A 27128-nucleotide genomic window follows, 5' to 3' on the forward strand; every position below is an offset into this window, starting at 1 on the left:
TTTTACTGGTAAGTATTTTTGAAAGATATGACAACTTTGTCTGATGGACATGTTTGTGTGTGTATCTGCAGGCCAGCAGAGGCAGAAGTATTATGACCTGATGAGTGGCTCCTACATGGCCCAGACTGTGTCCACAGGAGGCCCTGACTGAGTGGTTTCAATCCCCAGCTCTCACACAACCCGACACGGTACACTCAGCAAGGGCTCAACACAACCATCCAACTGCTATTTTCATTTAGTATTTACGATTTACCTTCATGGTCCCTCATGCTTTGTGTAATGTATCTCTATCTAATCCTCTCTTCCCATTGTTTCTGTGCAGTCTTCAGATATCAGGCAGAGGCTGTGCAGATAGCGACTGAAACGAGTTGCAAAAAACACTCAAACTGGACCTGAACTGAAAAGAAGAGCGACCCAGGGATGTGTGTGCTTTGGGGACGTTTAACAGAATGTGACTGACAGAATGGGTGTTGTATGTGGAGGATGAGGACTGCAGTTGGTATCTCAGATAGGGCGGAGTGAGGCCTAAGAGGGTTTTTCTAAATCAACCAGTGGGTCTTGCGACAGGTATACAGAGATGATCAGTTTACAGAGGAATATAGAGTGCAGTGATGTGTCCTATAAGGAGCATTGGTGGCAAATCTGATGGCCGAATGGTAAAGAACATCTAGCCACTCGAGAGCACCCTTGCCTGCCGATCTATAAATTAAGTCTCCGGAATCTAGCATGGGTAGGATGGTCATCTGAATCAGATGAATGGGAAGACCCATTTGCGACCACGCTTCAACTTCCTGACTGATGTCTTGAGATGTTGCTTCAATATATCCACATAATTTTTATTTTTTCTTCCTCATGATGCAATCTATTTAGTGAAGTGCACCAGTCCCTCCTGTAGCAAAGCACCCCAACAACATGATGCTGCCACCCCCGTGCTTCACGGTTGGGAGGGTGTTCTTCGCCTTGCAAGCGACCCCCTTTTTCCTCCAAACATAACGATGGTCATTATGGCCAAACAGTTCTATTTTTGTTTCATCAGACCAGAGGACATTTCTCCAAAAAGTACAATCTTTGTCCCCATGTGCAGTTGCAAACTGCGGTTTTGGAGCAGTGGCTTCTTCCTTGCTGAGCGGCCTTTCAGGTTTTGTCGATATAGGATTCGTTTTACTGTGGATATAGATGCTTTTGTACCTATTTCCTCCAGCGTCTTCACAAGGTCCTTTGCTGTTGTTCTGGGAGTGATTTTCACTTTTAGCACCAAAGTATGTTCATCTCTAGGAGACAGAACGCATCTCCTTCCTGAGTGGTATGACGGCTGCATGGTCCCATGGTGTTTATACTTGCGTACTATTGTTTGTATAAATGAACGTGGTACCATCAGGCGTTTGGAAATTGCTCCCAATGATGAACCAGACTTGTGGAGGTCTACAATTGTTGTTATGAGTTCTTGGCTGATTTCTTTTGATTTTCCCATGATGTCAATCACAGAGCCACTGAGTTTGAAGGTAGGTCTTGAAATACATCCACAGGTACACCTCCAATTGACTCAAATGATGTCAATTAGCCTATCAGAAGCTTCTAAAGCCATGACATAATTTTGTGGAATTTTCCAAGCTGTTTAAAGGCACAGTCAACGAAGTGTATGTCAACTTCTGACCCACTGGAATTGTGATACAGTGAAATAATCTGTCTGTAAACAATTGTTGGAAAAATGACTTGTGTCATGCACAAAGTAGATATCCTAACCGACTTGCCAAAACTATAGTTTGTTAACAAGGAATGTGTGGAGTGGTTGAAACATGAGTTTTAATGACTCCAACCTAAGTGTATGTAAGCTTCTGACTTCAACTGTACTGTACTTATAGCAGCCAGTGTTTGTTTTAAAGATGTAAACTGGACAATTTAGCAGCTTGCTTGGTTCAAGTTGAAAGACTACTAAATTCAACATGAATGGAGAACCCTACTGAATGGAGGACCCGAACGGTTTATTGCATTTAAAAAAAATTGGCGCATCACATTTAACTGTCCATGAATTTTGAAATAATGGACAGTTAATAAGTGTGAAGCAGAAGAGAAAGTTGTTAAGGTTTGTTTTTTAACCTTATGATAGAGGTAAACACAGAACGTCTGTTTGTTGAGGTAATCTGAAGAGATTTCACCCCAGGCTTCCTGAAGCACCTCCCACAAATTGGATTGGCTTGATGAGCACTTCTTACATACCATACGGTCAAGCTGCTCCCTCAACAGCTCAATAGGGTTGAGATCCGGTGACTGTGCTGGCCACTCCATTAGACAGAATACCAGCTGACTACTTCTTCCCTAAATAGTTATTGCATAGTTTGGAGCTGTGCTTTGGGTCATTGTCCTGTTGTAGGAGGAAATTGGCTCCAATTAAGCGCCGTCCACAGGGTATGGCATGGCGTTGCAAAATGGAGTGATAGCCTTCCTTCGTCAAAATCCCTTTTACCCTGTATAAATCTCCCACTTTACCACCACCAAAGCACCCCCAGACCATCACATTGCCTCCACCATGCTTGACAGATGGCGTCCAGCACTCCTCCAGCATCTTTTCATTTTTTCTGTGTCTCACGATTGTTCTTCTTCGTGATCCGAACACCTCAAACTTAGATTTGTCTGTCCATACCACTTTTTTCCCCCCAATCTTCCTCTGTCCAGTGTCTGTTCTTTTGCCGAACTTAAATCTTACATTTTTATTGGCCAGTCTGAGATATGGATTTTTCTTTGCAACTCTGCCTAGAAGGCAAGCATCCCGGAGTCACCTCTTCCCTGTTGATGTTGAGACTGGTGTTTTGCGGGTACTATTTATTGAAGCTGCCAGTTAAGGACTTGTTAGGCGTCTGTTTCTCAAACGAAACACTAATGTACTTGTGCTCTTGCGCAGTTGTGCATCGGGGCCTCCCACTCTTTCTATTCTGGTTAGAGACAGTTTGTGCTGTTCTGTGATGGGAGTAGTACACAGCGTTGTACGAGATCTTCAGTTTCTTGGCAATTTCTCACATGGAATTGCCTTCATTTCTCAGAACATGAATATGCTGACCAGTTTCAGAAGAAAGATCTTGTTTCTGGCCATTTTGAGCCTGTAATCGAATCCACAAATGCTGATGCTCCAGATCCTCAACTCGTCTAAAGAAGGCCAGTTTTATTGCTTCTTTAATCAGGACAACAGTTTTCATCTGTGCTAACATAATTGCAAAAGGGTTTTCTAATGATCAATTAGCCTTTTAAAATGATAAACTTGGATTAGCTAACACAACGTGTCATTGGAACACAGGAGTGATGGTTGCTGATAATGGGCCTCTGTACGCATATGTAGATATTCCATGAAGCTACAATAGTAATTTACATTATTAACAATGTCTACACTGTATATCTGATTAATTTGATGTTATTTTAATGGAAAAAATGTCTGGGCAGCTCATGGCACACCACCCTGGGATGCACCCCAGGAAGAACGGGACAGAGAGAGGGACAGGGGCAGACAGCGGGACGGGGATTTAGAAGGGCGGTACGGTGCCGGTGGGATTGTCTCTATAAGGTAATCTTACCAGGAGGCCAACTCTTCCTCCAAGTATTTGCACCGCTCGCACTACTCAGCGCAAGAGAGAGGGGAGAGGGTCTACAGACGGGACAGCCTGGGCTCCAGAGGCCACGGCAGACACCGTAACCACCACTTACACAACCACAGTTTGTGAATAGCACGAGGTGAAATGAGATGTGAATATCAGTGACAAAAAAATGGTCCTAAAAATGTTTTGCCATGGTATTGTGATACTACTAGGTATTGTGATACTTTGGCTTGGCATTGTTTTGTGGGTAATATTTAGCATTGTGACAACCCTAATAAATAATGTAATTTCCCACCATATTTTGACACATGTCAAATGTTTGCAATCATCTGTTTCTGTGTTCATACGTTAGTGACAGCACTTTCAATTTCACACCAATTTTAGACGATGGTGTTTGCAATAACCTGTTTCAGTGTTTATATGGAGTTTTACTAGGTCTGTTTGTACCAGTTAGTAGCTGTTCCGTTCGGACTGACCCCTTTTTAATAAGACAGGTCCCCCAGACATTTTGCAGGGAGTTTTCCACTGTCTCTCACATTCTAAACGAGGTAAATGACAGCACTTCCAATTTCACACCAATTACAGACAAGGGCATATTTTGACTATTTTGTTATTTTACAAGCAATAGTATTTTGTATTACAAACAAGCTAACATCCAGTTACTTTTTTCTTAAGTGGTATGACAACAATAAACATGAAAAGTTGTTAACATTAAATAATCTGTCGTGATACTTGAAAGTTAATGTGTTTAATGCATGCACCAAAAAATGATGCCTCAGTTATGACTCCAAATGCTCAGACATGGCTGTTCCTGTATACAGTGCATTCGGAAAGTATTCAGACCTCTTTTATCCAAAAGAGAGAACATTTTTTTAAATTAATTTTAGAATAAGGCTGTAACACACAATACAACCATATTGACAAAGCAAAAACCGTTTTTAGAAATGTTTGCAAAAAAAATAAAAAATACATTTACATAAGTATTCAGACCCTTTACTCTACTTTGTTAAAGCACCTTTAGCAGCGATTACAGCCCCAAGTCTTCTTGGGTATGACGCAACAATCTTGGCACACCTGTATTTGGACAATTTCTCCCATTCTTCTCTGCAGATCCTCTCAAGCTCTGCTGGGTTGGATGGGGAGCGTTGCTGCACAGCTATTTTCAGGTCTCTCCAGAGATGTTCGATCGGGTTCAAGTCCGGACTCTGGCTGGGCCACTGAAGGACATTCAGAGACTTGTCCCGAAGCCACTCCTCCGTTGTCTTGGCTGTGTGCATAGGGTCATTGTCGTGTTGTTAGGTGAACCTTCACCCCAGTCTGAGATCCTGAGCGCTCTGGAGCAGGTTTTCATCAATGATCTATTTGTACTTTGCTCTGTTCGTCTTTCCCTCGATCCTGACTAGTCTCCCAGTCCATGCATCTGAAAAACATCCCCGCAACATGATGCTAACACCACCATGGATACACCTGAGCTCAATTTCGAATGTGGTTCCTACTGTGAAGCATAGAGTTCCAGATACAGCCCTGCCATTAGAAGGCAGCCAATCCAATAGTTTCAGAAAAGTAGTCACTTCTTGAGATCTGTATTAAAATATTCATTTTAAGTAGTTGCGTTCTCAGATCTGAATTCAAATAGTTAAAAAAAGTAGTAACTTTCTGAGATCTGTATTCAAATGGTTATAAAGTTGTACATTTGTGTTGTCCTCCAGGAAAAACGTTTCTTTCCACAAAGCATAGTTAACTATAGTTATCCCAGGTCTGGTGTGTGTGCCAGTCAGCAGGTACATCTACCAAATGAAAGTGTGTGTGTATGCGAAAGCATGTTCCTGTGTGTGTGTGCACGCACTGTGTGTGTGTCCATTCGAACCAGTCTGTAGAGCCACCTCTATGTATTACAGCAGCAGCAGTATAACATTACATTTCCTGCTGCTGTGTTTTTAGAGTGACTTTTATCTGGTTCTGCAGTACAGGGTGATTGATGTAGCTGGCTCTACAGTACTTAGTACCCAGAGGATAGCAATGACGAACAGCACAGCCAGGACAAATATAACTTGCTTTGTCCCTCCTACTTATTCTGCTCTGTTTGAATTCCCCTCACTCTCTCACTGGTGCTCGAACACTAAGTCATAGGTGCACTTTTGGAAAAAAAGTAGAACCATTCAGGGTTCTTCGGGTTTGTCCCCTTTGGGGAACCCTTTTTTGTTGCTCGGTTGGACCCTTTGCAGAGGGGTTCTATCTATAAACATCTATGTAGGGTTCTTCAAAGAACCACCTGTATATGGTTCTACCAAGAACCCTCTATGAAGAACCATTTTATAATCTAAAAAATTCTTCCTCGAATTGTCTATGAAGGGTTCTACCAAGAACGCTTTTATCTTTGGAGGGTTCTTCATAGAACAGGTAGAACCCACCAACCTTATTAGCCTTTCAGATTAAATGATTTATGACAATACATATGTATGTCATAAGGCCTTTCTTTGGGGGTGTAGTTATACCCTAACACAGTGGTGTTAGGAATCTTCAGGTTTACAGGCCACATCAGGCCTGCAAGTCACATTATGCTGGCTTGCAAAGTGATGTGTCATCCCTATTGGAATCCAGCTAGAGTTAGGACAGCCGACAAGTGGAATTGTTAATCACACGCAACCTGCATTCAGCCAGGGTAGGGAAGATTTAATACTGAGACTACCTCAATCATCTAAACTAGAACAACCAACAGGTACACAAAATCCAATTACTAACAGATGATGTTAGTGTATGTTAAACTGTATGTTATTTATGTTTGTGTAGCATAAACTGTATCAACCAATCAATGTATATGCAAAACACATATTACAGTAAAACAGTTCTGAAAATTTCCCTGCAAATTATCATGCTGAATTATTATTATTTATATATATATATATTTTACCCCTTCTTCGTGATATCCAATTGGTAGTTACAGTTTTGTCCCATCGCTGCAGCTCCTGTACGGACTTGTGAGAGGCGAAAGTCGAGAGTCATGCGTCCTTCGAAACACCACCCCGCCAAACCGCACTCCTTCTTGACACTCGCTTAACCCGGAAGCTAGCAGTACAAATGTGTTGGAGGAAACACCATACAGCTGGTGACCGAAGTCAGCATGCATGTGCCCAGCCACCACAAGGAGTCGCTAGAGCGATGGCGATCCCAAGATGGCGTAGCAGTGTAGACGTCTTTGTCCTGTCGTGTCCCGTGTCCCTTGTATATATCTTTTTCTTCGCATATCTTTTAAAAATACTTTCTTAAACCTCAACTTCTAAATACTCTCCTGCAACCCGCCTCACCCAATGTGGCGTGAATCTGCTTTTTTCTCAAGTATTTCTATTTACTTCTGATCTGGAATCCATCTACTGAAGATAGCCAGCTAACTGCCTACCAGCTATCAGTTAGCAAACCATTGCTAGCGGTCATCAGCTAACCTTTAGCTCGGAAAGCTCTCGCTAGTTCGAACAACGTGACTAAAACCAGAGCATAACGGACCTATTTCTCTCCATATCCCCGGATTCCTACCGCAAACTCTGAACATTTTCATCTGGATCTTCGCAACTAGCTAACCACAATCCCGGGTGACCACTCCTGGCTAGCGTTTCCATCCCGGAGCAAGCACCAATTAGCCTGAAGCTAGCCCGGCTAAGGCTCCTGTGCTACCACTGAAGCCCACTCCTGGGCTACAATATCCGGACCCCTTTACTGCCGGTACGGAGCACGGAACCCCGCCGATCCTCTACGACTGGAATACCGACATAATCTGCCCGAGGACTCCAACAGGCCCCTCAGGCGTGACGCCCGCTGAAGGCCCATTCTGCTAACCTACTAGGCCTGTTAGCTACCTAGAGCTACCTGGAACCCTACTAATTCCACGACTGGTCTATCGACGTCACCGCACGAAGAGGCAAAAACAGACTCCCCCCCCCATCGCGACGTCCCCCAAAGGCTAACTTGCCAAGAACAGATATAGCCCTTGGTTCACTCCAGACCTGACTGCCCTCGACCAGCACAAAAACATCCTGTGGCGAACTGCAATAGCATCGAAGAGCCCCCGCGATATGCAACTGTTCAGGGAAGTCAGGAACCAATACACGCAGTCAGTCAGGAAAGCAAAGGCCAGCTTTTTCAAGCAGAAATTTGCATCCTGTAGCTCTAACTCCAAAAAGTTCTGGGATACTGTAAAGTCCATGGAAAACAAGAGCACCTCCTCCCAGCTGCCCACTGCACTGAGGCTAGATAACACGGTCACCACTGATAAGTCCGTGATAATCGAAAACTTCAACAAACATTTCTCAATGGCTGGCCATGCCTTCCTCCTGGCGACTCCAACCTTGGCCAACAGCCCCGCCCCCCCCCGCTGCTACTCGCCCAAGCCTCCCCAGCTTCTCCTTTACCCATATCCAGATAGCAGATGTTCTGAAAGAGCTGGAAAACCTGGACCCATACAAATCAGCTGGGCTTGACAATCTGGACCCCCTATTTCTGAAACTGTCCGCCGCCATTGTCGCACCCCCTATTACCAGCCTGTTCAACCTCTCCTTCGTATCATCTGAGATCCCCAAGGATTGGAAAGCTGCCGCTGTCATCCCCCTCTTCAAAGGGGGAGACACCCTGGACCCAAACTGTTACAGACCTATATCCATCCTGCCCTGCCTAGCTAAGGTCTTCGAAAGCCAAGTCAACAAACAGATCACTGACCATCTCGAATCCCACCGTACCTTCTCCGCTGGGCAATCCGGTTTCCGAGCCGGTCACGGGTGCACCTCAGCCACGCTCAAGGTACTAAACGATATCATAACCGCCATCGATAAAAGACATTACTGTGCAGCCGTCTTCATCGACCTGGCCAAGGCTTTCGACTCTGTCAATCACCATATTCTTATCGGCAGACTCAATAGCCTCGGTTTTTCTAATGACTGCCTTGCCTGGTTCACCAACTACTTTGCAGACAGAGTTCAGTGTGTCAAATCGGAGGGCATGTTGTCCGGTCCTCTGGCAGTCTCTATGGGGGTACCACAGGGTTCAATTCTAGGGCCGACTCTTTTCTCTGTATACATCAATGATGTTGCTCTTGCTGCGGGCGATTCCCTGATCCACCTCTACGCAGACGACACCATTCTGTATACTTCCGGCCCTTCCCTGGACACTGTGCTATCTAACCTCCAAACGAGCTTCAATGCCATACAACACTCCTTCCGTGGCCTCCAACTGCTCTTAAACGCTAGTAAAACCAAATGCATGCTTTTCAACCGTTCGCTGCCTGCACCCGCACGCCCGACTAGCATCACCACCCTGGACGGTTCCGACCTAGAATATGTGGACATCTATAAGTACCTAGGTGTCTGGCTAGACTGCAAACTCTCCTTCCAGACTCATATCAAACATCTCCAATCCAAAATCAAATCTAGAGTCGGCTTTCTATTCCGCAACAAAGCCTCCTTCACTCACGCCGCCAAACTTACCCTAGTAAAACTGACTATCCTACCGATCCTCGACTTCGGCGATGTCATCTACAAAATAGCTTCCAATACTCTACTCAGCAAACTGGATGCAGTTTATCACAGTGCCATCCGTTTTGTTACTAAAGCACCTTATACGACCCACCACTGCGACCTGTATGCCCTAGTCGGCTGGCCCTGGCTACATGTTCGTCGTCAGACCCACTGGCTCCAGGTCATCTACAAGGCTATGCTAGGTAAAGTGCCGCCTTATCTCAGTTCACTGGTCACGATGGCTACACCCACCCGTAGCACGCGCTCCAGCAGGTGTATCTCACCGATCATCCCTAAAGCCAAAACCTCATTTGGACGCCTTTCCTTCCAGTTCTCTGCTGCCTGCGACTGGAACGAATTGCAAAAATCTCTGAAGTTGGAGACTTTTATCTCCCTCAACAACTTTAAAAATCTGCTATCCGAGCAGCTAACCGATCGCTGCAGCTGTACATAGTTCATCTGTAAACTACCCACCCAATTTACCTACCTCACCCCCATACTGCTTTTATTTATTTACTTTTCTGCTCTTTTGCACACCAGTATCTCTTCTTGCACATGATCATCTGATGATTTATCACTCCAGTGTTAATCTGCTAAATTGTAATTATTCGATTTATTGCCTACCTCATGCCTTTTGCACACATTGTATATAGATTCTCTTTTTTCTACCATGTTATTGACTTGTTTATTGTTTACTCCATGTGTAACTCTGTGTTGTTGTCTGTTCACACTGCTATGCTTTATCTTGGCCAGGTCGCAGTTGCAAATGAGAACTTGTTCTCAACTAGCCTACCTGGTTAAATAAAGGTGAAATAAAAAAAAATAAAAAAGAGCGTGATGGGACAAGGCCATCCCAGCTGGCCAAACCCTCCCCTGACCCCGACGACGCTGAGCCAATTGTGCGCCGCCTCATGGTTCTCCCGGTCGCGGCCGGCTGCAACACAACCTGGGATCGAACCCGGACCTGTAATGACACCTCTAGCACTGTGAAGCTGTGCGTTAGACCGCTGCGCCACTCGGGAGGTCCATGTAGAACCCTTCTTGCCTCCTCAAAGAACCTGTTAGGAACACTTTTTTCTAAGTGTCTGTTTGTGAGATAGGAATGGGCTTTGGCGTTTTTATGCAGGCTACAATTAGAGCCAGGGCCTGTATTCAGAAATAGTCTGAAAGGAGGTCCCTGCTGTTCTTATAATCTAATTCATTATGAACCTTAAAAGACAAACCAGGGGGCCAATGTATCTTTGCATATCAGAGTAAGACTGCTGATCTAGGATCAGGTCCATATTATCCTATTCATTATAATCATATTTTTATTATAATGTTATTCAATGAATCCCTATTTCAGCCCTCCTACTCTGAGACTTTGTCAAGAGTCCAGGCCTCTCTGCTCCACACACTCAACACATTCATCCACCTACCTGTTTGTGAACTTTTGTAAGCTGGTCCAGGTTGTTCTCAAGAAAGGAAATCTTCTGCTTCTGGTGGCTACATCCCCCGCTATCATCTGGCTCCATCTCTGAATGCTGCAGCGGGAAGGAACAGAGCGGGAGAGTGGGAGAGAGATTGAGAAGGAGATAAAGAGAGAGATAGAGAGAATGATGTGGTTATTAAGATCACACTAGATATCATGAACTATTAAATCATTTAGATTAATGGTGACCAACCGGTCAATCGATCCTAGGCATTCCTAGTCGGTCACCAAACATTTATGTAAAAAAAACAACGATGTAGTCCACCTTGCGTCCCTATTTCTTTTATTCGTTTTGAGCTGTTGGCAATAGGTGCATTTGATTCAGCAGCCCTAGCGCCAGGAAGCCAAAGTGTTCCCATTTGTACCCATTTCAAGTGAAGATAGAGCTCTGTCTACCCGGCAGGTCCAGAGAGCAAATCAAGTGCACCGATAGGCCTACCGCTGGCCTATCAGATAGCTCAGATCACTGTGTCTGCACAGTCGAGCCATAGACTGTAAAAAGAAGTTACAAACGCACAGCAAAGTTGATACAGTGAGATTTCAAAACGTTTAAAACCATGAGTAGAGAGGGACAATGAATTCAGCAAAGAGCTGCTGTTTTTATGAGTAGGTTAATGTTTAAGTTGTTATTCAGCGCTGTCTTTGTTCAACACTTTTATAAGCCATAAAATGTGCTTTCTCGCTACTTCCACGGACGCCACAACAAGTTCTGAAGCTGCAATGAATGAGCGTAGCAAAGTGTTTCCGGTAAGCTTGCGTTGCTGCTATTAACGGCTTGTGTCTTTTTTAATATCGAGGAATATTTCACTTTCTCTGGTCATAGGAGTAATAAGATGCATTGTGGCATGAGGCAGAAATAATGCAGTGCGACTTGAGTTTCGCCATCAGATGGGATGGGACTGTGTACCCTTTTTCTTAGCGGAGGGAGAGTGGAGGGGCGGTGAGGTGAGTAGAGTGTGAGGCAGCCTCACACTGCTCCCTCCCTTCAGACTGACCATCAGATGCAGGCCATCAGTCCAGCAGGGAAATAAAGCTATCATCAGTCCAGTAAAGAAATTAAAAATACTTAATATGGTCACAAAGCTGTGCCTCGCAAGTACATTGAACAAAAATATAAACGCAACATGTAAAGTGTTGGTCTCATGTTTCATGGGCTGAAATAAAAGATCCCAGAAAATGTCCATATGCACAAAAAGCTTTTTTCTCTAAAATGTCCTGCACAAATTTGTTTACATCCCTGTTAGCGAGCATTTCTCCTTTTCCAAGGTAATCCATCCACCTGACAGGAGTGGCATATCAAGAAGCTGATTAAACAGCATGATCATTACACAGGTGCACATGGTGCTGGGGAACAATAAAAGAGCACTCTAAAATGTGCAGCTTTGTCACACAACACAATGCCACAGATATCTAAAGATTCGAGGTGGCATGCAATTGGCATGCTGACTGCAGTAACGTCTACCAGAGCTGTTACCAGAGAATTTAATGTTAATTTCTTGACCATAAGTCGCCTCCGACGTCGTTTTAGAGTATTTGGCAGTGCGTCCAACCGGCCTCACAACCGCAGACCACGTGTATGGCGTTGTGTGGACGAGCGGTTTGCTGATGTCAACGTTGTGAACAGAGTGCCCCATGGTGGCAGTGGGGTTATGGTATGGGGAGGCATAAACTACCGACAATGAACACAATTGCATTTTATCAATGGCAATTTAAATGCACAGAGATACCGAGATGAGATCCTGAGGCCCATTGTTGTGCCATTCATCCGCCGCCATCACCTCGTGTGTCAGTTCCTGGAATCTGAAAATGCCCCAGTTCCTCCATGGCCTGCATACTAACCAGGCATGTCACCCATTGAGCATGTTTGGGATGCTCTGGATCGACGTGTACAACAGCGTTTTTCCAGTGTCCGCCAATATCCAGCAACTTTGCAAAGACATTGAAGAGGAGTGGGACAACATTCCACAGGCCACAATCAACAGCTTGATCAACTCTATGCGAAGGAGAGGCAAATGGTGGTCACACCAGGTACTGACTGGTTTTCTGATCCACAACCCTACTTTTTTTTTAATGTGCATACGCACTGTGACAAACATATGCATATCTGTATTCCCAGTCATGAGAAATCCATAGATGAGGGCCTAATGAATTAATGTCAATTGACATATTTTCTTATATGAACTGTAACTCAGTAAAATCTTTGAAATTGTTGCATGTTGCCTTTACTGTATATTGTTGTTCAGTGTTATACAGCAAATTATACAGTGTGATCATACACCTAAAAAAATTATATAATAAAAAAATGGTCTATGAAGAACGACATTGGCAGGGCAATTCAAGCATAGCCAACTTACAGAGATAATGTATTGGGTCTATAGCCTACTGCACAAACGTCATTGCTACAGAACTGTTTTTAAATGGTTAATATTGCGTAGCATAAGCTGACGTTCTTTACGTCATGTTTTGCATTTTGACTCAGAAAGTGATCTTGACTCATCTTCTTCAGTCTTCCTCTCCCTCCTTGACTCCCTCTCTTTCTCTTCGCCCTTTACTCACTTACCCTTTTGACTCGAGTTGTGAGGTCTTGAACAAAAAGCTTCCGCAGGTTGTGCAGGGTCTGGAGTTCACGAGCCTGCGGAATAAAGAGAGAGAAAAAGACAGGAAGAGAGGGAGGGAGGGAGGGAGGGAGTGAAATAGAGAGAAAAGTAAAGAGGGAAAGAAGGAGGGATAGAGACACGGAGGGTTGGAGAGAGAGAGAGAGAGAGAGAGAGAGAGAGAGAGGGAGAGTGAAAGGAGATATGGAGAGAGAAAAACAAGAGGTTTGCACAAAGAGTGGGCAAAGAGAGAGGAGAAAGTGAATCGTGATCGAATTCTCCTACAGTGGATTAAATTGAATGTCAGAGAGAGAGAGGGAGGGAGATAGATACTCACCACAGTCTCCTCCAGTCCTTTAAGGTCCTGCTTAGACTGCTCGTGGCGCTCATGAAGAAATCTGGCAAAATGTGGAAGGAGCAAATACATACAGTTGAAGTCAGAGGTTTACATACACCTTAGCCAAATACATTTAAACTCAGTTTTTCACAATTCCTGACATTTAATCTTTGTAAAAATTCCCTGTCTTAGGTCAGTTAGGATCACCACTTTTTTTAAGAATGTGAAATGTCAGAATAATAGCAGTGAGAATGATTTATTTCAGATTTTATTTCTTTCATCACATTCCCAATGGGTCAGAAGTTTACGTACACTCAATTAGTATGTGGTAGCAGTGTCTTTAAATTGTTTAACTTGGGTCAAACGTTCCCACAATAAGTTGGGTGAATTTTGGCCCCTTCCTCCTGACAGAGCTGGTGTAACTTAGTCAGGTTTGTAGGCCTCCTTGCTCGCACACGCCTTTTTCAGTTCTGCCCACAAATCTTCTATGGGATTGAGGTCAGGGCTTTGTGATGGCCACTCCAATACCTTGACTTTGTTGTCCTTAAGCCATTTTAACACAACTTTGGAAGTGTGCTTGGGATTATTGTCCATTTGGAAGACCCATTTGCGACCAAGCTTTAACTTCCTGACTGATGTCTTGAGATGTTGCTTCAATATATCCACATCATTTTCCTTCCTCATGAAGCTATTTATTTTGTGAAGTGCACCAGTCCCTCCTGCAGCAAAGCACCCCACAATATGATGCTGCCACCCCCGTGCTTCACGGTTGGGATGGTGTTCTTCGGCTTGCAAGCGTCCCCCTTTTTCCTCCAGACATAACGATGGTCATTATGGCCAAATAGTTATATTTTTGTTTCATCAGACCAGAGGACATTTCTCCAGAAAGTACGATCTTTGTCCCCATGTGCAGTTGTAAACCGTAGTCTGGCTTTTTTATGGCGGTTTTGGAGCAGTGGCTTCTTCCTTGCTGAGCGGCCTTTCAGGTTATGTCGATACAGGACTCATTTTACTGTGGATATAGATACTCTTGTACCTGTTTCCTCCGGCATTTTCACAAGGTCCTTTGCTGTTGTTCTGGGATTGATTTGCACCTTTCGCATCAAAGTACGTTCATCTCCAGGAGACAGAACGCATCTCCTTCCTGAGCAGTATGACGGCTGCGTGGTCCCATGGTGTTTATACTTGCGTACTATTGTTTAAACAGATGAACGTGGTACCTTCAGGCATTTGGAAATTGCTCCCAAGGATGAACCAGACTTGTGAAGGTCTACCATTTTTTTTCTGAGGTCTTGGCTGATTTCTTTTGATTTTCCCATGATGTCAAGCACAGAGGCACTGAGTTTGAAGGTAGGCCTTGAAATACATCCACAGGTACACCTCCAATTGACTCAAATGATGTCAATTAGCCTATCAGAAGCTTCTAAAGCCATAATTTTCTGGAATTTTACAAGCTGTTGAAAGGCACAGTCAACTTAGTGTATGTAAACTTCTGACCCACAGGAATTGTGATACAGTGAATTATAAGTGAAATAATATGTCTGTAAATAATTGTCGGAAAAATTAAAAACTCTGAAAAACCTTTTGTCAAGCACAAAGTAGATGTCCTAACCGACTTGCCAAAAACATAGTTTGTTTACAAGAAATTTGTGGAGTGGTTGAAGAACGACTTTTAATGACTCCAACCTAAGTGTATGTAAACTTCCGACTTCAACTGTATATACATCAATCACATTCAGTAACACTATACATTAATAGCGTAATTTTTGTGTGTGTTTATAGACAATATGTAATGTAGGTCAATGGTCAATGAACACGAGTTTATGTTTTGGCTGCTACCACACAGTGTTTTTAAAGTGTGTTTAGCCCAGAGCATCTTTTGTTTAGTTTGTTTGTTTGTTTGTTTGCTTGCTTGCGTGCGTGCGTGCAGCCCAGAGCATGTTCAGTCAGCTAAATGTTAAGGGTTCTTGGTGGTCACTCATAATGCTAAATAAACAAACAGCTGGCCTCAATTCGCTCCCTACCTCCTTGGTCATAACCTTTCAATGTTTACTGATCTGTAAGGTGGAAGGAATGTGTTGGGAGCTCTGCAAATATCGAAGGGTTAAGGGTATTTCACTTGAGAGGTGCAGAGTGAACCAACCGGCTGCGCCAGGCTAAGCGGTGCGCTCCATGGTGCTTTAGCGTCAGCGACGCTACGCTCAAAGTTGAAGTAAATTGCACTCTGTGATGCGGCCTGCTTGCCTATTTCAAGTGAAAGGCCTTTTAGGGCTAAGGCTGTGGGGTACACTCTTAGAAAAAGGGTATTTGTGGAGGGATAGGGTTCAATCAACAACCGTTTTCATCTGAAGAACCCTTTTTGGAAGACGAGGGTTCTTTGTAAGACAAACGGCTCTACCTTGAACCTTTTTCATCCTAAGTACCGTGAACCAACAGTGTATTGTCTGGCACACAGAAAATTGGCCAGTGTTACCTAGGAGGTTACCTAGGAGATTCAGGAGGTGAATTAACTCCGTAAAGAGTTAAATTAACACTCAGTGGTGTAACCCCAGAGTTAAGTGTGATTGGTTATAGCTGCTGTCAGCCTACACCTTGAGAAAAAAGGGTTCCAAAAGGGTTATTTGTGGAGGGATAGGGTTCTACCAAGAACCATTTTGATTGGAAGTCAAAGGGTTCTAACTAAACCATTTAACATCCTAAGAACTGTTTTTGGAAGAAAGTTATTTGAAAGGAAGTACGGATTCTTTGGAAGGTTTCTACAGCCAGAAGGTTTCTACATAGAACCAAATATAATTTTTCCCAGCATGATCTATAGCAGGGAGATTTTCTGAATTGTTTGTTTTACTGTAATATCTGTGGTTTTTAATTGGTTGATTCATTTGATGCTACACAAAGATAACTAACACAGTTTTCTAAACTTCAAATCAAATCAAATTGTATTTGTCACGCGCCGAATACAACAGGTGTAGTAGACCTCACAGTGAAATGCTTACTTACAAGCCCTTAACCAACAATGCAGTTTTAAGAAAAATAAGTGTTAAGTCAAAAATAGATAAGTCAAAAAAAAAAAAAAACGAAAGTAACAAATAATTCAAGAGCAGCAGTAAAATAACAATAGCGAGGGTCAATGTGTGGGGGCAGCGGTTAGTCGAGGTAATATGTACATGTACAGTAGGTATAGCTGAAGTGACTATGCATAGATAATAAACAGAGAGTAGCAGCAGCATAAAATGGGGGGGGGGGAGGGGGCAATGCAAATAGTCTGGGTAGCCATTTGATTAGCTGTTCAGGAGTCTTATGGCTTGGGGGTAGAAGCTGTTAAGAAGTGTTTTGGACCTAGACTTGGCACTCTGGTACCGCTTGTCATGGGGTAGCAGAGAGAACAGTCTTTGACTAGGGTGGCTGGAGTCTTTGACCATTTTTAGGGCCTTCCTTAGGGTAACTAATGCAATCTGTTCGTTTTTTTAAACGAATCCAATCTGTTAGCAATTGGATGTGTTAATGAGATGGTTGGTCCAGTTTAGATGATTGAAGTAGTGTCAGCCTTTAATCTTCCCTACCCTAGCAGTCATTCTGAATGCAGGTTGCGTGTGATTAACAATTCCACTTGTCGGCTGTCCTAACTCTTGCTGGATTCCAATAGGAATTACACATCACTTTGCAAGCCAGCATAATGTGACTTGCAGGCGTGATGTAAACCAAGAGATTCCTAACACCACTGTTTTAGGTTATAACTATGCCCTCAAAGAAAGGTCTTATGATATATGTAAAGTATTGCCGTAAATATTTACATTTTAAAGGCAAATAAGGAAGGTGGATTCTACCCGTTCTAGGAAGAACGTTTCCGAGGGTGTTCTAGGCAGAACCATATACAGGGGTTCTTTGAAGAACCTTACATATAGGGTTCTAGATAGAACCCTCTGCAAAGGGTTCTACGCAGCACCAGAAAGGGTTCCCCTATGGGGACAAACCGAAGAACGCTGTATGGTTCTAGTTAGCACATTTCTTTTTAAGAGTGCACCTATGACTTACTGTCAGCGCACCAATGAGAGTGAGAGGAGTTCAAACAGAGCAGAATATGTAGGAGAAGAAGAAAAGGGACAAATCAAATTATATTTGTCCTGGCTGTGCCGTTCGTCATTTCTTTCCTATGGGGACAAACCGAAGAACCCTATATGGTTTCCCTATAAAAGTGTATGGAGTGAATTGAAATGGTCTAAAAGAGACTCACGTCAACCCCTCCAGTTGCAGGGTCATCTGACTCCTGAGACGGTGTGTGTGTGTGTGACTTACGTCAGCTCCTCCAGTTGCAGCGTCTTGTGGTGCTCCTGACTCCTAAGACGGTCAAAGTCGCTCCTCAGCCGCTCCAACTCCAGATGAAGACGATGGTTGCGACTGATCAGGACAGAAGAGGAGGGAGGACAATATATGAGAAACAGTTGTGTAGCCTTCCTAGTCTAGAATCCCAGGGGGTTAACTTTACCACAAATGTCATACGTTTCGATCCCATTTTATGAGGAAATTGGTTCTGGTTATGACTGATGGACAGGAGAGGAGGGCGAAAATGAGGGTGGAGAGAGGGCAAAGACAGAGAGAGTAGATAAGCTGTGAGGAACAGTCTGATGTTAATAAACTTCTCGGGGGTTAACCTAACAACAATTTAAGTACATCTACTTCCAAAATGGTCATGAAATGGTCATAAATGGGACAAAATGTTGGATTGTATATCTAAAATGTATATATAAATCTGTGGAATCGATAAACACTTGCTATGCTCTCACAATAAAATGGGATAGTAAAGTATAAGGCTGAGGCTGAGATTCTGGGTAGACATTTAGAGATTCTATAGGTGATTCTTCAACATGTGCTCAAAATGCTTCAAGGCGTGTTAAAATATGCAGGCAGATGCTCTGTTGGTTGGATAACGGGTCAGGGATAGAATAACAAAATAAAGGTACTGCCAGGGAGGTCGTCACGCAGCAGTACAGCTGCTGTCTTGTGACTGAGGTAACACTGTGAGCATAACAAAGAGAGGGAGAGCGAGGGAGAGGTCGGTACTGGCTCAGGGAGGTCGTCAAGGATCTTTGTAACCAGCACACTCGTGCAGAAATCTACAGATGGAGGTAAGGCTTTGGGTCAGGTTAGGTCGAATGACAATGAAAGAGCAATGGGAGGGAGGAGAGAGGGAGAGAGGACAACAGTACAGATACATAGCATGACAAGGGTAGAGGCTGACAGTAAGAAGGGGATGAAAGTACTGATTCACTGACGTCGTCACACAAAGCAGTACATCTGCAGGCTATGTTGTGAGGTGACACTGAGGTAGAGTAGAGAATGACAATGAGAGGGAATCGAAGGGAGAGAGGGGGAGAGGAGGGGAGTGTCATGACTCTCCTGACAGTGGATCAAAGGACCCATCAGCTAGGCAAATGCTTTAGATAGCCAGATTCCCCCTCTCTCCCACAGAAGAGGGGAAGGGGGGGGGGGGAGGCTGTGCCGGTCTTGACATCTTAACACTGGGTCGTACATTTAGAGAGAATGTACTTTCTCTTCCTTGCCATGCAGTACTGAAACTCCTTTGTTACTGAGACACTCTTGCCAACCAAAACATTTTTCTCCACGTCACAAATGGTTAAAACTACAAGACCAGACAGCGTGGAGCGGTGGCTACCCGGCAGAAAATGGTGATACCCGTACATTGCCGGGTTACTACTGGCATGTAAAGTGGTTGGGAGCTGAACCCTGATTAATCAACCATTGATGCCAAAAGATGTGAGACGTTACCAAAAGATGTGAGATGTTAGTCGACACGTTGAAATGGTGAGAAACTGAAGCTCTCAACCTCAACATTAGAAAAGAAGATAACATCACCTAGGAGACCAGAAACATTCACAGTCTGCAGCTGAAGTCTCAGTTACAACAAACACTCCACTAACAGAGAAGCTCTACAAAGAAGAAGGACATTGTAACCTCTGGTGGTGTCACGTTCCTGACCTTATTTGCCTTTGTTTTACTTTGTTTAGTTGGTCAGGACGTGAGCTGGGTGGGTAGTCTATGTTATGTGTTTCTATGTTGGGTTGAATGTGTTGCCTGATATGGTTCTCAATTAGAGGCAGGTGTTTGACGTTTCCTCTGATTGAGAACCATATTAAGGCAGGCTGTTCTCACTGTTTGTTTGTGGGTGATTGTTCCTGTGTCTGTGTCTACCACACGGGACTGTTTCGTTTGTTCGTTCGTTTGGGTAGTCTGTTCCTGTTTCATGCGTTCTTCGTGTTTATGTAAGTTCTTATGTTCAGGTCAGTCTACGTCGTTTGTTATTTTGTAATCTATTCAAGTGTTCTTCGTGTTTCGTCTTTATTTAAATAAATCAGTATGTCATCATACAACGCTGCGTTTTGGTCCGACCCTTACTCCTTCTCCTCATCCGAGGAGGAGGAATTAGACAGCCGTTACAGAATCACCCACCAAACCCGGACCAAGCAGCAGCAGCAGCAGGAGAGGCTGAACTATTTGGAGAAATGGACATGGGAGGACGAATTAGACGGAAAAGGACCCTGGGCAGAGCCAGGGGAATATCGCCGCCCCAAAGAGGAGCTGGAGGCAGCGAAGGCGGAGAGGCGCTATTATGAGGCGCTCGCACGGCAGAGCGGCTGGAGGCCCGAGAGGCAGCTCCAAAAATGTATTGGGGAGGGGCACACGGGGAGTGTGGCAGAGTCAGGAGTCAGACCTGAGCCAACTCCCCCTGCTTACCGTAAGGAGCCGGTGAGGGTGGAATTGGAGGTGAGTGACGCAGAGACAGTGAAGGAGTTAATGGGGAAATTGGAGGAGAGAGTTATGAGGGATGTACTGCTTTGGTGCATGAGGCACGACATCCGTCCGACTGAACGTGTCGGTGAGTTGATGTCACCGGGAACAGCTCTCCATACTCGTCCTGAGGTGCGTGCTAGCCGTCTGGTTAAGACAGTGCCTACACCACGCACCAAGCCTCCTGTGCGCCTCCAGAGTCCTGTGCGTCCTGTTACTACTCCCCGCACTAGCCCTGAGATGCGTGTCCCCAGCCCGGTACCACCAGTTCCGGCACCACGCACTAGGCCTAATGTGCGTCTCCAGAGCCCTGTTCCTCCTCCACGCACTAGCCCTATGGTGCGTGTCTCCTGCCCATTACCACCAGTGCCTACACCACGCACCAAGCCTCCTGTGCGTCTCCAGAGTCCTGTGCGTCCTGTTGCTGCTCCCCACACTAGCCCTGAGATGTGTGTCCCCAGTCCGGTACCACCACGTTCGGCACCACGCACTGTACGCACTGTTCCTTCTCCCCGCACTCGCCCTGAGGTGCGTGCCCTCAGTCCGGTACCACCAGTTCCGGCACCATGCACTAGGCCTAATGTGCGTCTCCAGAGCCCTGTACGCACTGTTCCTTCTCCCCGCACTCGCCCTGAGGTGCGTGCCCTCAGTCCGGTACCACTAGTTCCGACACCATGCACCAGGCCTATAGTGCGCTTTGAGAAACCAGTGTGCCCTGTTCCTGCTCCCCGCACTAGCCTTGAGGTGTGTGTCTCCAGTCCGGCACCACCAGTTCCGGCACCACGCACCAAGCCTACTGTGCGCCTCAGCAGGTCAGAGTCATCCGTCTGCCCAGCGCCGTCTGAGCCATCCGTCTGCCCAGCGCCATCTGAGCCATCCATCTGCCCAGCGCCATCTGAGCCATCCGTCTGCCCAGCGCCATCTGAGCCATCCGTCTGCCCAGCGCCATCTGAGCCATCCGTCTGCCCAGCGCCGTCTGAGCCATCCGTCTGCCCAGCGCCGTCTGAGCCATCCGTCTGCCCAGCGCAATCTGAGCCAGCCAGTCAGGAGCTGCTAGAGCCGCCAGCCAGCCATGAGAAGCAAGAGCCGCCAGCCAGCCATGAGCAGCAAGAGCCGCCAGCCAGCCATGAGCAGCCAGAGCCGCCAGCCAGCCATGAGCAGCCAGAACCGCCAGCCAGCCATGAGCAGCCAGAGCCGCCAGCCAGCCATGAGCAGCCAGAGCCGCCAGCCAGCCATGAGCAGCCAGAGCCGCCAGCCAGCCATGAGCAGCCAGAGCCGCCAGCCAGCCATGAGCAGCCAGAGCCGCCAGCCAGCCAGGATCCGCCAGAGCCAGCCAGCCAGGATCCGCCAGAGCCAGCCAGCCAGGATCCGACAGAGCCAGCCAGCCAGGATCCGCCAGCCAGTCCGGTGCTGTCCCTCAGTTCGGAGCTGGCCTTCAGCCCGGAGCTGTCCCTCAGCCCGGAGCTGCCCCTCAGCCCGGAGCTGCCAGTAGTCCAGAGTTGCCCCTCTGTCCTAAGCTACCTCTCTGTCCTGAGCTACCTCTCTGTCCTGAGCTACCTCTCTGTCCTGAGCTACCTCTCTGTCCTGAGCTACCTCTATGTCCTGAGTTATCTAGGGGGGACCTGTGTTAAGGTTCCTAGACCAGGATCGGGGGCGAGGATCGCCACTCAAAGTACGCTAAGGAGGGGGACAAAGACAATGGTGGAGTGGTATCCTCGTCCTGCGCCGGAGCCGCCACCGTGGACAGATGCCCACCCGGATCCTCCCCTTGAGGTTCAGTTTTGCGGCCGGAGTCCGCATCTTGGGGGGGGGGGGGGGGGGTACTGTCCCGTTCCTGACCTTATTTGCCTTTGTTTTACTTTGTTTAGTTTGTCAGGACGTGAACTGGGTGGGTAGTCTATGTTATGTGTTTCTATGTTGGGTTGAATGTGTTGTCTGATATGGTTCTCAATTAGAGGCAGGTGTTTGACGTTTCCTCTGATTGAGAACCACATTAAGGTAGGCTGTTCTCACTGTTTGTGGGTGATTGTTCCTGTGTCTGTGTCTACCACACGGGACTGTTTCGTTTGTTCGTTCGTTTATGTAGTCTGTTCCTGTTTCATGCGTTCTTTGTGTTTATGTAAGTTCTTATGTTCAGGTCAGTCTACGTCGTTTGTTATTTTGTAATCTATTCAAGTGTTCTTCGTGTTTCGTCTTTATTTAAATAAATCAGTATGTCATCATACAACGCTGCGTTTTGGTCCGACCCTTACTCCTTCAACTCATCCGAGGAGGAGGATTTAGACAGCCGTTACAGGTGGACAACCAGAGCCTCACATCGAGCCGCTACCCATAGACGGATCAATTGGTTTCAACCCAGAGACAACAGAGAAAGACATCTACGCATAAATACAGTACATTGCATTTCTTATCCGAATGAGCGGTGTTTAGGGTGCTAAGTATTCTGGTTACTTGGAGCGTAGTTTCCAAATGTATTTACGATAAGTTGACTCTCTTTGTCTCTGCCTCTCTTTATCTTTCCCCACCCCCTTTCCATTGTATAACAAGCCGTCATATCGAGTCAGTCCACTAGGGACTTTTATCTCATGTAAATGTGTATGTGTGTTCTGTGTAACTAATTAGTTAGTTAGTAAATAAATAATTAAGCCAATTTGTGTGTTGATGATTCATCAATAAGGTTCGGGTTCTTGCACATATCAAGGAGTATGCGACATTCGGAATGAGACTGATGAGGTAATGATTGATGTAAGAGATATCTCTATATCTTTAGAGTTTAAGTCGGGAGACAGTAACTTGTTAAACAACTTTCCCGTGGTGCCCCAAATTCCTAATGAGTTAGTTGTTACATGATCAATTTAATCGAGTAAAAATGAAACATAGTTAATTGATTTGATAAATAACAGTCATCAGATGAATGATAGTCACGTCACGACAAGAGGGAAAGGGAGCGAGAGAAAAAGATGATGAGAGAGAGAGGAGAAAAGGAAGATACTTACTCAGTGAAAGGGAGATGAAGGGTGAGAGAGTGACAAACAGATAACTGAGGAGAGTTGGAGAGGGGTAGAGGGTTATGGAGGGGAGAGAGGTACTGACTCAGTGAGGTCGTCAATGATCTTCTGTTTCTCGTTGATGTTGTCTCGGAGACGTCCCAGCTGCTTGTGGTGCGTCTCACGGTGAGACTCCATCTGCTGCACCAGAGCCCTCTGAAACAGGGAGAGAAACAAACAGTTACCACTCACTCACACACAAACACAGGGAGACAGACACACACAGGCACACACACAGCGTTTAATACACAAAATACATTGACTAATGCTAATTGTATCATTTCCCCCACATAGTCAGTAGGCATAGTTACCTTAACATCAGCAGACTCCTCGATGTCCGTCTGGTTCTCTCCCTTTGTCACCTCTGACATGCTCTCTGAAACACACACAAATATTTGCATTTCAGCGTATGCCTACAAAAAAGTCACTTTAGTGTCATTTCACTCGTCATTTCGGCGTCGACGGAATGCACACAGAGTGTTGCACTAATTGTAGCGGCAGTCATTGAGCCATGCACCCTGGGCCAGAAGTTTTACTTTGCACCTGGTGTTTAAAACTCAGTTTAACACTGCACTGCATTATGTTGTAGTCATTGGGATGACAAATGTACCTTGTGCATGGAGTTTGGCCAGCTCTTCACTCAGAGAGTCGTAGTTCTCCTCCAGCTGTCTGTTCTTCAGCTCTATGTTCTGCATGTACTCTGTCAGGGAGTGGATCTTCGCCTCATGCTGCACAACACATGAAACACAATCGATGACACAACCAATGTTAGCTCCAATGTTATGACCAATGGGAATCGACCTCACACCCGAACGTGATGATGAGGTGCAGGAAGATACTTGAATGAAAGCATAAGGTAACATCCACACATCTGGCATCAGAGGAAATGAGCTTTCCACTTAAATGACTAAGCGCTCCAGAATAAGCTGAAAGGTGCACTCAGACTAAATGAAGAGTTTCATTCCCAAATGCTATATATCCATTTTCAGAAATGTTGGTAAATTACCTTGGATTGTTTAAAGAACGTATAAAAAATATTGGTGTGTTTTCACTATCTAATCATGGCATGGGGTTGACATGTACAGTATTAGTTTGAAATATCACTTGATGGCAGTGTTGTAAGTCTCGAGTCCGGTCTCAAGACCACTTATTGAGTTTCTCGGTCTTGTCTCTGAGTCTGAATTTTTTTCGACTCAGTCTTGACTCGTTCTCGTTACAATAAAGGACTCATCATTTCTTCCCGAGACCAGTGGAGTAAAAAACTCTAAATTACAGTGTCAGCTTCCATTCCATCAGCGCATTAAACTGCATCACCAGACCAAATGTCCACACTCCTTCCATGACATACATGTAGTAATATCGTATCGCCTATTGAAACCTGGGCTTCCTACTTTTCTCGTAGCATTAGTTAACCTGTTGAGGATGGGGGCGCTGTTGTGACTATTTATGCTAATCGTGTAATTTTTTAAACGGCTTCCCACAAAATCCTTGATCGTACAATATGCATATTATTATTATTATTGGATAGAAAACAGTCTATAGTTTCTATAGGAGTTGAAATTTTGTCTCTAAGTGGAACAGAGCCCATTCTACAGCAATTTCCCTGACATGGAGTCAGATTTCAGAAATTTTGGCCCCTGATCTCAAGTCAGTTAAAAGGTCACAGTTATTGCTATGAGTATACGGACACTGCTTACGTCTTCCCCTGGATGCCTTTACGTGATGACGATTTGAATGGGGTCGATTGCGCGTTCACAGGCACTACAAATTAAAAAACCCTGTAGGTAGGAGCTCCTTTGCAGCTGCGTAATGCGCGTGGAGGACATCGACCTGCTATTTTTCCAAGCGTTAGTTTAGCCTGTTATATTTCTCCGGTCATGTTTTTACTCGTTATAGGAGTTAAAAACATCATAAGGTAGTTAATTTAAAGCGTTTTATAGCAATTTATATCCGTTTAGTGCGATTTTGGGACATTTATTTCTGAAACGCTGTGAATAGCTGGGCACGCTTCCAGTTCATCCCGAACGCAGTTGGCATTTCCACATGGCAAGAGGACAGCTTTCCACCAAAAGACGATTACTCCCAAGAAAGGATCCTTTGCCCAAGATACTGATGGAAGAACAGCTCAAAGTAGGACATTTTTATTATGATAAATCGTGTTTCTGTCGAAAAATGTTAGTGGCTTAGGACGCCATGTTTTTTGACGTAGCTTCGCTTGGCGCAAACTGTATTGAAAAGTAAGGATAATTTAAAAAATGTAGTTCCGCGATTGTATTAAGAATTAAATTGTCTATCAATCCCTGTCCACCCTGTATTTTTTAGTCACGTTTATGAGTATTTATGTATAAGAGTAGATCACTGTCTAAGTGGCGCAAGGACATTTTCTGACCAGCTGAGCTACATTTCACATTGTCTAACCATGATTTTGGTGGCTAAATATAAACATTTTCGATCAAACTCTATATGGATTGTGTAATATGATGTTACAGGAGTGTCATCTGAAGAATTCTGAGAAGGTTAGTGAAAAAATTAATATATTTTGGCGATGTTGACGTTATCGCTCACTTTGGCTAGAATCAATGCTGGGCTGCTATGTGCTATGTGCTATGCTAATATAACGATTTATTGTGTTTTCGCTGTAAGACACTTAGAAAATCTGAAATATTGTCTGTATTCACAGGATCTGTGTCTTTCGATTCGTGTATGCTGTGTATTTTTACGAAATGTTTGATGATTAGTAAGTAGGTAAACACGTTGATCTAAGTAGTTTTTCTATTCCATTTGTGACGGTGGGTGCAATTGTAACCTATGCCATCTACCTGAAATATGCACTTTTTTCTAACAAAACCTATCCCATACCATAAATATGTTATCAGACTGTCATCTGATTAGTTTTTTTCTTGGTTAGGGGCTATAAATATCTTAGTTTAGCCGAATTGGTGATAGCTACTGGTGTTGGTGGACAAATAAAAGATGGTGGATTATGCTAATGTGTTTTTAGGTAATAGATGTACATCTTTACATATTGTGTCTTCCCTGTAAAACATTTTAAAAATCGGACATGTTGGCTGGATTCACAAGATCTGTGTCTTTCATTAGCTGTATTGGACTTTAATGTGTGAAAGTTAAATATTTTAAAAAAATATTTTTTTTGAATTTCGCGGCACTGGTTTTTCAGTGGGGGTGGGGGGGGGAGTGCCGCTAGCGGCACGCTCATCCTAGACAGGTTAACTATTGTCCTTTACTAAAATATCCTCAAACTTTGCCGCACTGGTCAAAATGTCCTTGATTCGCTGGTAGGGAAGAGTGAGGGAAATGTTTTTAAAGTTGGGCGCTCACTATTAGCAAGGGGAGACCGAGGGAAGTTGTAACATATGTTGTATTTTTATCTACTGAGTGGCTGCGGCTCCTGTTCGGACCTCGTTTTCCTGTAGTCCACAATCATCACCTTTGTCTTGCTCACATTGAGGGAGAGATTGTTGTTCTGGCACCACACTGCCAGGTCTCTGACCTCCTCCCTATAGGCTGTCTCATCGTTGTTGGTGAACAGGCCAACCCCTGTTGTGTCGTAATCAAACTTAACCTGTTGAGGATGGGGGCGCTGTTGTCACTATTTATGCTAATCGTGTAATTTTTGAAACGGCTTCCCACAAAATTCTTGATCGTACAATATGCATATTATTATTATTATTGGATAGAAAACAGTCTATAGTTTCTATAGGAGTTGAAATGTTGTCTCTAAGTGGAACAGAACCCATTCTACAGCAATTTCCCTGACATGGAGTCAGAT

The 27128-nt window shown here is 44.7% G+C and overlaps 1 protein-coding gene across 1 annotated transcript in view; it reads right to left on the reverse strand.

The window, feature by feature from the left end:
• The window catches only part of LOC129814833 (kinesin heavy chain-like), a 139548-nt gene that overhangs the window by 19860 nt on the left and 92560 nt on the right, over window positions 1-27128 (reverse strand). The window contains exons 18-24 of the mRNA XM_055867907.1: window positions 23949-24066; window positions 23650-23714; window positions 23385-23494; window positions 17781-17882; window positions 13488-13548; window positions 13117-13188; window positions 10504-10608 (exon numbers count right to left, since the gene is read on the reverse strand). Of these exons, the coding sequence (XP_055723882.1) occupies window positions 10504-10608; window positions 13117-13188; window positions 13488-13548; window positions 17781-17882; window positions 23385-23494; window positions 23650-23714; window positions 23949-24066 (633 nt within the window). The remainder of the gene's footprint in view (window positions 1-10503; window positions 10609-13116; window positions 13189-13487; window positions 13549-17780; window positions 17883-23384; window positions 23495-23649; window positions 23715-23948; window positions 24067-27128) is intronic.

This window comes from Salvelinus fontinalis, chromosome 18 (assembly GCF_029448725.1).
Source record: "Salvelinus fontinalis isolate EN_2023a chromosome 18, ASM2944872v1, whole genome shotgun sequence".
Lineage (NCBI taxonomy): Eukaryota > Metazoa > Chordata > Actinopteri > Salmoniformes > Salmonidae > Salvelinus > Salvelinus fontinalis.